General features: G+C 32.4%; 2 protein-coding genes across 3 annotated transcripts in view; one reads left to right on the top strand and one right to left on the bottom strand.

The window, feature by feature from the left end:
* The window catches only part of LOC112462761 (caskin-1-like), a 28,990-nt gene that overhangs the window by 13,380 nt on the left and 824 nt on the right, over positions 1-14,786 (bottom strand). The window contains exon 1 of one of the 2 annotated variants that reach the window (XM_025028741.1): positions 7,362-7,892. The exons of the other annotated variant lie outside the window; for it this stretch is intronic. Coding sequence (XP_024884509.1) covers positions 7,362-7,701 — 340 coding nt within the window. The 5' untranslated portion in view covers positions 7,702-7,892. Of the gene's footprint in view, positions 1-7,361; positions 7,893-14,786 lie in introns of those variants that run through there. 2 annotated transcript variants of the gene reach the window in all.
* LOC112462763 (glucose dehydrogenase [FAD, quinone]-like) lies at positions 3,409-5,744 on the top strand. The gene is made up of 3 exons (XM_025028743.1): positions 3,409-5,207; positions 5,299-5,563; positions 5,655-5,744. Exons 1-2 carry the CDS (start codon positions 3,435-3,437, stop codon positions 5,512-5,514), a joined length of 1,989 nt encoding a protein of 662 aa, XP_024884511.1. The 5' UTR covers positions 3,409-3,434; the 3' UTR covers positions 5,515-5,563; positions 5,655-5,744.

Raw genomic sequence — 14,786 nt, 5'->3', positions numbered from 1 at the left:
GTCACGGTTATAAAGAAAGTGTCGACTTAAGGAGAAATATTTTCATGCTTATGGCGTGCAAGCTGCTAAGAGATTAATTTTGCGAAGATTGCGATTTTACGTTTGGATAAGCGTTATAATTGATTTTCGAGATTAATAATGCATATAAGTAAATATAAAGTCAATATTTTATTTTATCAAACATTTTTCTATAAATTCGTAAAAGTACGCTAAATATAATGATGTTTATTCACTGGTGTGATTTTCTAACCTTTTCCCAGTGAATAAACATGTCGGCTCTAGTTTGGTAATTAGGTAGTATCTAGATAGTAATAAATAAATTAACTTGATATTTTTAATTTTCGTCATTTTTAATTAAAAAAAAACGTTCCTAGCTACATATGATTCAATAACCACAGAAGAGCCTGCTGTAAATGTTGATCAAATTATTCCAAAAAATAAAAAAAAGAGCAACTAGTAAGCCTACGTCGAAGAAAAAAGAATTAAATAATTCTGAGACTAAAAAGAAGTAAAGTTACTTTAATCCCCGATTCGAGATAAAACTATTCTCAAGAGTCAAGAAGCCAAAAAAACTTTATGTTGGGTTAAATTAGATTAGCTTTATAATACATAGGTTTATATATTCTCCCCCACCTAAAAAAAAAATTTATATGCATTATAGTATTATTCCAGTGCAAAAATAACATTCTGTGATTGTTAAAATACAACATTTAACTTTAATTATTAAGACATCTATATACATTAGTAGGTATGTATCTACATGGAATACATGTTCATTCACTGGTAAGCAGCCGTTCATTTACTGATATATCGGTATATCGGTCCTTTTGTCACTTTTCCATTTATTTTCTAAATGGTTTTGTTAAAAAATGTTTTATTCTGAAAGCACCTTTAATATTTTTGTTTATAATCAGTATGATATATTGAATCAACTACATCGATGCTGAAAGTGATACGGATAATAATTTTATTTCACGTCTCTAATGAATAGGAGACGCCGCTTATTTGTTCATTCACTGGTCAGTTCACCCTAATTATAATAAACTTTTATGAAAAAATAGCATTATTTTATTATATTTTTACTCATATATGTTTACTTTATAATTACGACGATAATATAAATTCTGATATTTGATACATAATCATAATACGTGAGATATATCTTTTAAAAAGCAATTGTATTTAAAAAGAAATTCGAGTACCTATTAGTTAATTTATTTCATAAATTCAAAAAGTATCTGTAAGTGTAAATGTGAGAGACTGAGAATATTTAAGAAAATGAAAACAATATTAATTCTAATTTTATAAACTTCTATTTATAAATATTAATAAAAATTTTTAAAATATATATTGCAAGGCATATGTATAATTTGCAAATATATATAATTTGCCAAAAAATCACTTTTGATTTAAATTGAAATATATAAAGTATATTAAAAGAAAACCACACATACATAAAAACTCAACTATTTAAATATAGAAACTACATAACAGTTTAATTAAAAGAAATTAATACATTCTCGAAAAAACTTGATCTGCCACCCGACTAAAAGTTCAATATAGGAATCACTTAGATATAGGTCAAGGTAAGCAAGATTGCTGAATAATCACATATTGCGTTATTTTATAGCTCTAATATTTATTTATAGCACGATGGCAATATAAGAATTAGTTCAAATTTATGGAGGATATTCGTCTATGGGAATCTGTCGTCCATGCCAAAGTTGAAGACAATTGTCTGCGTGGTTGTCGAGTAATTAATTATTGAATTTATATACTCTTATCTCTCTCATATATACAGGCGACATAGCAAAAATTTTACGACACCTTTAATGTAGACAATGTAGTGTATATAATCATATTCAATCAGATGTGTTATCATATATGTATATATAATTTTGTCTCAAGAATGATAAGAATTTAATGAAAATAGATGCAAATAATTCTTTACATGTTCAGGAAAGACTTACGACATACAAACGACGATTTAAAACCTTAAGAAGCAGCTAATTAAAAATGTCCTCCACATTTTGATTTGCTTCCATTCGCTCGTTTATGTTATGGGACGAAAACACGCCCACATGTTTCCCCTGCCCCGCCGTCCACCCGCAACCAACCTCCTTAAAAATTTCTGGACATGGGTACTAGTATATAAAGAGACGAAGCTGCGGTGGAGCATATCGGGCCCGACTCAGTATTTCGCATTATCCAAGCTTGTCTGTGACTCTGCGAATTCGAGTCTTGTGTGAGCTGTGCCGACGAGGGCTATCTCCCTGGTGAGAAGAAGACAACAAGACCGTCGCTTAAGCAATAGGCCGACGAGGACTTATCCAGCCCAACCGACTCTCCTTTACAAGGTAAATTTAATCGCTTTCAGAATTTGCGAATCAATTAAAAAAAAGTGTCGGTGAAAACTTTTATCTCAAGTTTCTATAATAATTATTCGCAAAAAATTTCCAAGACCTCCATCAATAAAAATGTCTAAAGTTTTAAAGTTTCTTGGGCCACTAAAGTAAAATATCTCAGCGTTAACATCGACGCAAGCTTAAAATGGAAACCGGCAATTGATGATAGAGTTAGTAAAGCTCAGAGAGCTCTTAGAAAATTATATCATCTTATAAATAAAACAAGTAATCTTAAGACGGAACATAAACTATTACTATACAAGACTTGTGCCAGATCAGTGTTACTTTACGCGGCTCCGGTCTGAGCAGCAGCGCACAAATCATACATTAAACGCATACAAATTATGCAAAATAAGTTTCTTCGCATCATACTAAATCTCCACCAAAGTACGCACCACTGAATTGCACACTCAAACTCAAACTGAATATATAAATGAAGTTATTCAAGAAAAGAGTCACGGTACGGTCTCGCTTCGCGTGTACTTGGCGCGAGACACTACCGTGTCTCTTGATATAATTTTTCCCTAAATTATGTTTATTGCTTTTTTTTATTCAATTCTGAACGAGGCACTTCCATACCTCAAATCTCAATAAACTATTTTCTTTTTACTTTCAGGGATCTTATATATTGCCATCGCACTTGTACCTTTTGGAACAAAACGCATGTTAATTTTCGCTTAAAAAACGCTCCAAACTTCGACTACATGGCTACAAGAATATGCAATAAAAAATAGGGGGTGTTAATTGAAAAATTTGAAGCAACCCTGACTTGACCTTAACGACTCCACAAAAGGTCTAACTAATACAGTCAGTAAATAGATCCTTTTAAATCTTACAACTCTTGTCTAAAATATTTCTTCCGAAAATATCATTTTTTCCGAGATAATGTTCTGATGACCTTTTTGTTGCACCCTGTATAAAACGCGCACTTAAAATTACAGGCCAGGTATATATGACGAGCATCTAGGCATACTTTCTATCATTGGACATCATTCCATATATTCAAAGGCCAATTATTATTTAAATATAATGAACAATATTCGGAGGGTCCTCCACGTTCTCAGTATCTATACCATAATCAACTCATTACACGGACACTCATACAGCAGTCTTCATGGCAATAGTAATAGTAATAACGGATGGACGTTGCAAAAATTACTAAGCTCACCTATTGATTTCTTGAAGCAGAATCAACAATATGTAAATCAAGAATTACCGGATATGACACCCCAGTTTGGAGACAGATACGATTTTATAGTGATCGGCGCCGGTACGGCTGGAGCAACCATAGCCGCAAGACTAAGCGAAGTGCCACAAATTAAAGTACTGTTGATCGAAGCTGGTTCCAATGAAAACCTCTTTATGGATATCCCAATAATCGCTCCCATCTTCCAGATATACGATACAATAAATTGGCACTATCAGACCAAATCATCCCACAAGTACTGTCGTGGCATGAAAAATAATAGTTGCCATTGGGCGAGTGGAAAAGTAGTCGGTGGCAATAGTGTGCTAAATTTTATGATAGCATCTAGAGGCAGCGCCGAAAATTACGATCGATGGGCCGAGATGGGGAACGAAGGCTGGGCATACCAGGACGTCCTCCAGTATTTCAAAAAACTGGAAACAATGGATATTCCAGAGATAAAATCGGATATTAACTACCACGGTACCGATGGACCAGTACATATCACATACCCGCCATTTCATACCCCGTTAGCAGAAGCCTTTCTAAAAGCTGGCAAGGAGCTGGGATATTCACTAGTGGATTACAACGGAAAGAACAAAATAGGATTCTCATATCTGCAAACCACAATCATAAATGGCACTCGCATGAGTAGCAATAGGGCATACTTGCATCCCGTGCATGGTCGCACCAATCTTCATTTAACTCGTGAAAGTACGGTGACGAAAGTGCTAATCAATCGTATTACAAATCGAGCAATCGGCGTAGAATTCATCAAGAATAAGCAAACAATACGTGTGTTTGCGAAGAAAGAAGTAATTCTATGTGCAGGTGCCATTAGATCGCCGCAATTATTAATGCTTTCCGGCATCGGACCAGCAAAACATCTTACCGACCTAGGCATAAATATAATTCGAGATGCGCCAGTCGGCGAGAACCTCATGGACCATCCAACCTTCTTTGGATTGTCATTTACAACAATTGCAGCAGCAGATTTCAAGTTATTCGATATGATAAATCCGTTTCATTCGCATATATCGGACTTCTTAATCAATCGAATGGGAACGTTTACGATTCCGGGCGGGTGCGAGGCCCTCGGTTTCGTCAACACAAAACAGCCAAAAAATAATAATAATTTACCAGACATCGAATTATTGTTTGGCGGTAATGCAATGAAAGAGCTTGTTCCCCAAAGGATGCTCCAACTTAAAGATCCTATAACTCAGGAATGGGATAAGTACAGTCTCAGCAATGGCTGGACTGTTTTACCAATACTGCTGAAACCTAAAAGTCGCGGTAGAATAACATTGTTAGCTAGTGACGTTAATGTTAAACCAGAGATCGTGCCAAATTATTTCGATGATCCAGACGACGTCAGGACAATGATTGCTGGGATTAGAACTGCGTTAAGTATTGGTCAGACAAAGACGATGCAAGCGTTCGATTCTAAATTGTTAAACATTACTTATACGGAATGCAACAATTACGAATATGACTCCGACGCTTATTGGGAATGCCTAATAAGGATGCTAACAACGACACTTTATCACTACTGTGGCACTTGTAAAATGGGACCTAGTGGAGATCCGACTGCTGTCGTCGATCCCAGATTAAAGGTATTTGTTTGTAAAAACATAATAGAATATTCATGCAGAATATCATAATAAGCAGCATGTGTTTTATAAATTCATATCTAATATTTTGCAGGTCATTGGTGTTGAAGGATTACGAGTAGCAGACGCATCCATTATGCCCGAAATTATATCGGGGCACCTAAACATTCCTGTATATATGATCGCCGAAAAAGCGGCAGATATGATCAAAGAAGATTGGGGTTACTTATATAATAATTATATAATAAACTTTTATGAAAAAATAGCATTATCTATCAACAACACTTTATCACTACTGCGGCACTTGTAAAATGGGACCTAGTGGAGATCCGACTGCTGTCGTCGATCCCAGATTAAAGGTATTTGTTTGTAAAAACATAATAAAATATTCATGCAAAATATCATAATAAGCAGCATGTGTTTTATAAGTTCATATGTAATATTTTGCAGGTTATTGGTATTGAAGGATTACGAGTAACAGACGCATCCATTGTGCCCGAAATTATATCGGCGCACCTAAACATTCCTGTATATATGATCGCCGAAAAAGCGGCAGATATGATCCAAGAAGACTGGGGTTGCTTGGAAAAGTCATAATTATATAATGAACTTTTATGAAAAAATAGCATTATCTATCAACGACACTTTATCACTACTGCGGCACTTGTAAAATGGAACCTGGTGGAGATCCGACTGCTGTCGTCGATCCCAGATTAAAGGTATTTGTTTGTAAAAACATATTAGAATATTCATGCAGAATATTATAATAAGCAGCATGTATTTTATAGATAATTTACATGTAATTTTTTGCAGGTTATTGGTATTAAAGGGTTACGAATAGCAGATGCATCCATTGTGCCCGAAATTATATCGGCGCACCTAAACATTCCTGTTTATATGATCGCCGAAAAAGCGGCAGATATGATAAAAAAAAAGTCAGGGGTTACTTAGAAAAGTCATAATTATAATGAACTTTTATGAAAAAATAGCATTATTTTATTATATTTTTACTCATATATATGTTTACTTTATAATTACGACAATAATATAAATTCTCATATTTGATACATTATATGTGAGATATATCTTTTAAAAAGCAATTGTATTTAAAAAAAAATTCGGATATTAGTTAATTTATTTCATAAATTCAAAGAGTACCTGTAAGTGTAAATGTGAGAGACAGAGAATATTTAAGAAAATAAAAAGAATATTAATTCTAATTTTATAAACTTTTATTTTTTTAAATTAATAAAAATTTTAAAAATGTATATTGCAAGACACAAATATGTATAATTTGCAAATGTATATAATTTGCCAAAAAACCACTTTTGATTTAAATTGAAATATACAATGTTTATTAAAGGAAAACCACGCAGAAAACACATAAAAACTCAACTATTTAAATATAGAAACTACATAACAGTTTAATTAAAAGAAATTAACACATTCTCGAGAAACCTTGATCTGCCACCTGACTAAAAGTTCGATGCAGGAATCATTTAGATAAGGTCAAGGTAAGCAAGATTGCTGAGTAATCACATATTTCGTTATTTTATAGCTCTAATATTTATTTATAGCACAACGGCGTCGTGCGTGCAACACTCATCTTAAAGCCCTTTGCACAATGCCAGGCAACAGGCAATAGGAACAGGAAATAACCAAAAAATCGTTAATTACAACCTAAAAGATTCAAATGCTATGATTGGTTGGCAACAGGCAATAGACACAGAATTTCCAACGTGACGGAAACTCTGTGTCTATTGCCTGTGTCACTGTTTATTCTGCATTTATACATGATTTCTGATTTCTATTCCCTGTTCCTATTGCCTGTTGCCTGGCATTGTGCAAGGGGCTTAAATGTCTATTAAAAATGTCTAGAGAAAAATTACTATTATAGTATATAAAAATACACATAATGACATTTTGAAATTATAATCTTTACAAAGTCTACTGTGATCGTGCATTTTGAGCCTTGTTTACTTATCTCTAATTCTCATTGTCTCGTTTGAAAATATTTTAGTATTAAATTGGTATGGTAATATGTATAAGAATTTACTTTCTGCTGAAAATCAAATTTCCTATTCGATTTTAAGACGGTGAGATTAAATAATGCGGTTTGGTTACATCTCGTATAACATACAATATCCGCGCACTTACGATGTAAGAGATTTTTCCAACTGCCATAAATGGCTTTAATGCATTTGTTCAGGGGCGTACTACTCAGCATCGCCGTTGTCTCACGTGTACTACACAGATTGCCTTCGGAGCAGCTTCTAAACAGGCTTTGATTGGCGCCAAACCTGCCCGTGGGTATTTCGCGCGAGTATAAATTCGCTATTAAATTATCCGGAATCCCATGAGACAGACAGATCTCTACGGCGGGGTCGCGAAAGCTCTTGTAGGTGGACGACAACTTTCTCGACGATTTTTGCAGAAATCGTTTTCCAGGCGGCAAGGGCGGAGGCCCCAGACAGTTCGTTACGGCAGTGATCGCCATTTGCGTCTATTGTTTGTTCCAAATCCCGTTTCTCAAACGTAGATGAGATTTTTCTTTAAAAGTTCTGACGCGCGATTGTCACACGAATTGAATCGCCACGTCACATTGGTCCCTTTTTATAGATTTCCGCAGTTGCATTATTTATAAAAGAACTTATGCTTTAAATTCTATATGCAATTCTTAATGTTTCTGATTCTCTTTACAGTCTCCGTAATTACGATAAGTCACTTTGTATGGACTTTTTTCAAAATATGTAACGTTTATAATCACTCAAAAAAATTATTGTTTTGTTTTAAATTCACCTATGAGATACTTTTTTTATTATGTTATAAAGTAATTATTTGGCTTAATTAGACCAACTTGTTCAATATCATTACTATTAAAACCACTGCAGATCGGATCTCAATTCGATTTATATTATGGATTTTTTAATTAAACCACCGAACAAAATATTAAACAAAAATACTTATTTAAGCAATATTTTAATTTAATTCTTATACATATAAAACCAATTATTCAAACACCATGTATGGTATAGAAGCACCAATTGGGTTTAATCACTTTTTAGATAGAACAGTAATTCCATTTGAAGCACTCGAAAATCAGTTTACTCCATAAAAGTTTGAGAAAAATACACAATAACGTGTTTATCGAATTCGGTCGATCGAACGGCTGCGCTCGTCTTATAAAGGAAAAGCACCGCGACAGTTCCAAATACAACTGTTGGAAAGTGCGGTTTAGATCAGCGCAGGCGCACGTACGGATCGGCGAAACGGCACATTGATGGCGACAAACGCGAATGGAGATCGAAGGTGGGTGAACGGGTTCCGGAGCCCTGGCGTGGGCTGCGTGGGCTCTGCTAGGATACGAGTGGGTAGTGCGAGAAGCACGGTCCATGAATCGACGCGAGAAATGGAAATATTGCAGGAACATATTGAATGAGGACAGAAGGAAGGACCAAGTTACCTGGCGTGACGAAGAAAAAAAAACAAGGAGATCGAGTTGACCGCTTGACAAAGTTTTGCGCAAGGACGACACGTGATTCGCGATCCGCTGGAAGCAACGCGTATTACCCCTCTCCCTCCCTATTAACGGTCACTGAAACAATTTGCTTTTTTCTAAAACGCACTCTGAATTTTAGTGAAAATATTTCGAAAACGAGAAAACAGATAAAAAATAAAATATATATTTATTAATACGTTTATAATATATTTTATTAATAATTAATATATTATATATATTTTTTAAATCAAATATATTTATATAGATTAAAACTAAAAGAATTGTGCAAGTTAGTTTGATTGTACTGCAATTTTAATACGAGTCTTAGTTTTCAATTACCTAATCTACATTTCTTTAATTATAATAAAAATATGTTAATGTAGAAAACTATACATATAATACAATACGTTTGTACGCGGATTAAAGTAAGGAAGAACTATTTGAATCAGTTAAAAAAATCAGATAAAAAAATTTCAAGATAGGAAAAGCAAGCTTTTAATTTTCACCTACGTGCAATTTTCCCGTCGATAATAAGTGTATGCGATCATCTCTTGTAATGCTCATTTTATTCGAAGATTATTTGAACATTTTTATGTATCGTAAACAATTAAAAAGCATATTAATATTAAATTACACTCTTACAATTTATATATAAGTGTAATTGTAACATTAACATTTTTTATATAATTTATTCAAGAGAAAAAATATACACATATATTGAATTATACTCTTGAATAAATATTATATATACTCTAATAATATTTATTCAAGAGTATAATTCAAAAGATCAAGTTTTAAGCGTTCTCTTTCGATTAAATTACATACTCCAGTTTTTATTAAATTAAAATTATCACAATTTAAATTATAATGAAAGTATAAAAGGCACACACAAAATTACATTATGTAACAATTACATTACATTATCTCCTAATTAATTTAACGATATATTTATTAATATATATATCGCTACCTAAACATTGTTACAGAAATTAAATAGCGATAAAATTAATCTTACAATTAATTAAAGCATATATTATCTGGATTTTTTGCTGGAAATTACCCGTCTGTCTGGGTCAAAATATTTATATAGAAATAAAAACTCTTTACATCAAGATCGATTTCGTTAAATTTAATTAAATTGATAAATATGCAAAGCTTTATCGAATTTACAGAGTATCGTCGTATAGCATGCCAAAAGTTAGGACGACAGAATTGTTAATGTGAATGCAGCTTTAAGGATGCTGTGGACGTTTAAAAGCGCATGAACGAAAAAGAAGAGATAGAAAAGACCCGCAACTGCCCACGACCGGACCGAGCAATTTGCATAATGTATCGAGGTGGACGATCGCTGAAGTGGATCCACTGGATCCTCGTCAAGGACGAACGGAAACGAGTTGCCTTGCTCTGCAATTATGATGGCTTAATCGTTTTGTATCGCCGATTAACATTCTTTTTTTTATTATATTGTTCCTCACATCGTTTCGACAACGTGGAAGTGCTACCGAGGAACCAAAGTATAACGCTCGAGAAATTTTTAGAGAAACATGTCCGCAACATGTCAAGTTGTGAATAAATCCATCACGATTGGCTTTGGTTTCTGACGCGATTAAACGATCGTGACGAAAATAACAATGATATCGATGTTTCAACAGCGGTTGGCATTTGATAACATCGAGATATCTCATGATAGTATTAGAGCTCGAGTATTATTTGTTTCCGCGCGACTGAAACACCCGAAGAGATCAATACTCCAGTGATGCAACGGATAATTGCGAATAGGGGCATCATCAATAAAATTCTCGCCGCGGTTACTGAAAAAGTATGTCAGCGAGAATATCATCATCTTGATAAGAACGAAGTGATAATCGTGCATTATCGCACATTAATTTTCTTTCATTAGAATCGAATATCAATGCGCGCGTTATTGCGCGTAAAGAAACCTGATATTTTTGTTTCCAGATAATCTTGTACCCTCTAACAGTTGGTTAGTTCATCCGAAATAAATCTCGAAGAGACTAAATCTATACAAGTTCTCTCAAACTTCTCTCAAGTTTCTCGGAGCTCCTTCGCCCACATGTATATACTCTTCGTTAACATACTTGCGTAAACACATGGAGGATTATGATGTAAGAAATGATCGACGTGTATGCGAGACGAAGATTTTAATCGATTATACTTTAATCAGTGTATTTGACCGAAGAGATAAAAATAGAAGAGCAAGTTCCGTGTGTGATGAGTATTTATATATAACATCACGTATTTACTTCTTAAATGCACACGGTATCGAAAAAAACTGTGTTCTATTTATAAAACTTCTTTTGTTAATTTTAATGAATATAAGGGTTAAAATCTTTTGTTTATTACTCAGAATGTTTTCTGCAACGTGTCATGATCAATTTTGACATTTCATATAGTGTATGTTATAAACGTTGAAGGTTTTGATAAAAACGAAACTTGCAACAAAACCATCAACTATACGATTTTGAATCATACATCTAAAATTAGCGTCAGCTTATAAATTCGTCGAGTTCGCATTCATTATTCATGCGCTGGTTCGGAGCAGTTTTTAAACAAAACGACAGGATACGAATCATATGAATCTATATATATTATGCGAATTATGACTCGCTCGAATGATGAATTTCCACGAATTTATCAGCGAAGCGTGAATTACTGATTACAAATTGTGCATAGTCCAACGTCAATTTCATATCATTGTTAGCTGATATTTGAATTGTTCCTTTTAAAGCTAGTAAAGTAATCTATGAAACGTTTCAAATTTCGAAAATCAAAGTCTTAAATATTATATATTAAATAAAACGAATTAATTAATCATCAATTTATTTTTAACGTAGATTTATTAGCAAAACCCATCAAAATTAGTGAATAATCAGCCATATCATTCTTCGTAAAATTATATAACTGCTATATTGCAAAAAAATTATTTCAAAGTATGCTCGTTAAAAAATTGTCGGATATAACAGTGTTTTATAATTTAATAAAGATTGTCTTAAGAAAAAAATCGTAATATTTATGATTTTTCTCGCAGTATTTAAAGATAATGCTTCTCAAACAGTCAGAACGGCTGTTAAAGCTGTTAAAGCTATTAAAAGCTTTCTAAAACATTATCTTTCCTTTATCTAGACTTTCATAACGTAGGAATATTCGTAACAAAATATAAAAAAGGTAATGCTATCGCATATCTTTATGCAAATCGAGTAACGATTGTGAGAGTCGATACTGGAAAGCATTTCCTCTACATTCTGACGAACGTGAGTTGCAAACCCACCCGAGTTCATCAGCGGTTTTATACAATTCGGTGCTGGGCACAATCCAAGTGCACTCGTACATCGAGAACGCTGATTTTGCACAACTTGTACATAGTGAAAGAAGAAAAATAAAAGATAAAAAGAATAAAGCAAGGCAAGCTTTTAACTTTAAATATTGAATTTGTACGATAAAAATTTAAACTCTTTTTTCGCATTCACGTGCTACCGATTTAATTGAACAATCAGAATACAGAATTGGAAATAATTTCCCATAATTTAGAAAATCCTTTTTTTTCCAAAATGTTAATCATATCAAATCTATGCGATAATATTTTACAGTAAAATAAAAATTAATAGAACTAATAATTAATAGAACCAATAATTAAGAGAGATTAAACACACAAGCTACACTATTTTGCAAGAATTAGTTACCCGTCAAAATTTCATCTTTATTAACCAAACATTTCTAATAAAAAAATTCGTTTAAATATATATAACATAATTACGCACGAATTTATCATTTATGCAAAAATAATTCGTTTGTCGCATCAAAGAGTTCGTATAACGACGTTTTTTAGTTTTCAGATTTCCATTTCGAATCATTTATCTGTGTTATCATTTGCATTTGATAAGATAACATTTTATAATATCGTTAAAATTATTCAAAATTTATGTGTGTTAATTAAGACAGATAATTACCAAGATCTTTTTCGTCTAATCACTTGGATTAGTACTGATTTTTATAAACACATTTATTATCTATATTTATCCGTGTTTGCATATTAAATGCCTCAGAAATACATATATATTAGAAATTATGAAGTGCGGTACAAAATTTAATTTCACTATTATATTTCATGTCCGCTCGCAGCCGCCTCCCTGCCCCCCATCTAATCAAGGCTAATTAGACAGACATTACTACAGTCTAAGTAAATCGTAAACTAGAACCTGGATTTCCTCTTTTTTACCTTAGTAGTAATTAGTAATGAAAAAACCGGATCAATACAGAATACCTTAACATTTTAACATTAGACATCAAAATAGTACTAAAATTTAAAATCAAGAAGAATAAAATGGGCTAATAAAACTGGCTGAGGTTCATTAACCCATTTTTTAACAATTAAAAATGCAGTTGCATGCACATATCTCTCAAATATATGAAAGTTATCTGCAAGGTAAATGCAATGATAATGCTATGCAATTTGGATTTAAATACAGCATTATACATTTACAAATTTATTTTAATATCACATACACATACGCACGGACAAAGAGGAAGGGAGGGAAACGAGGGAGAAAGGGAAACGAGGGATACACATTCCTGTTTGAATACATTCCCGTTTATCGATGTTTCATGATGGTAATCTCTGTCAAGTTTAGTCCCTGTACTTCCTCAGAATTATTTTAAAAATATCCGAGTGTCTGAATGTCTCCCTGAGGAGTTCTAGCGTTCTTAAGTAGTTTTTAAAAAAAGTTCCATCGTTTAAAACAGAGAAAAAACGCCATTTGAAAAACTAGGAGATTAACTTTGCGATGGCTCTCATTATCTCGAAGTCTTAACTTTCATTAGAGTTCTTAAAAGACTTAAAATAATTTCACAGTTTTATATTATCTACATTAGTCGTTCAGAAAATTATGTCCAAGATATCTCAAAAATTAACTTGAAAATTATTATAAAAAAAGCATGATAAAAAGCATAATACAATCATTATGTTGTTAGATAAAAAGAAAAAAGCATGCTATTATAAAAAAACTTTTGCAAAATAGTATTGTTTTAATATACGATGTTATTGCGAAAAGTAATAAAGTACATAATTTTAACTTTGTGCTCCAAAAGTTTCAAAGCGTTAAAGTAATCTAGTTAATTTTTGAATGTGTTTTGTATAGAAAACCAGATTAAAAGACCATTATAATAAAGCAAATTTTCGGATTTAAAGGATATTAATATGAAAAATATAGAATGTAAAATAATTACCGTGTAGTCGTGAAAATTTCATTTAAAAAATATATATGTATATCTATTATCTAGCATTATGATTTCATCAAAAATAGTTTTCTATCTTAAAAAGATGTTGAAATTAAATAACTATGCCACATAAAAAAACAAAAAATAAGACATATTTAAATTCAATCAAAAGAATTAAAAAGAATTATTAAGATTAATAACATTATTTTTAGAAAAATTTAAGAAAAAAACAATCTTTTTTAATGCCATTTTTGAATATATTATATTTAATATTTCAAATCTCTAATCAAGTGCAATTATAATATATGATGCTCCGGAATATATTTTTCCATACAGAACTCTTGTATGGTACAATTATATACATGTATCCAAATTAATATCTTCCCCTAAAGACGATTTTTAAAGAAAAAATTAAATAAAAATAAATATCGTTAAATAAAAAAAATTTTTATCTATTTTCATGTACTAAAACTATAATTCCTAAAACTAATAAAATTGCATCTAACGCTTTTGAACTGTTTGGTTTAAAAATCAAAGTATAAAACTCTGCAAAGCTTTTACTTTGTTCCCAGCACAACGATATGAATTCTACTTGACATTTCAACAAATATCGTTACTTTCGACAGACAATAAACTCGTAAATTATCTACCAACGAAAACGTAACGAAATTACAACACTAACTGTACAGAATCAATCGGATAACGAAGTATCTCGCTCCGAAATAAGATTATAGAAACGTAACAATCAGCGTACCATACACATATACACGCATACACACACAACACACACACGTGCAACGTACACACACACACACACACACACACACACACACACACACACACACACA

Source organism: Temnothorax curvispinosus, unplaced genomic scaffold (genome assembly GCF_003070985.1).
Source record: "Temnothorax curvispinosus isolate PA1 unplaced genomic scaffold, ASM307098v1 QBEX01012734.1, whole genome shotgun sequence".
Taxonomy (NCBI): domain Eukaryota; kingdom Metazoa; phylum Arthropoda; class Insecta; order Hymenoptera; family Formicidae; genus Temnothorax; species Temnothorax curvispinosus.
Note: the sequence above shows the minus strand (reverse complement) of the source record. Positions and strands in the feature narration are given on the sequence as shown.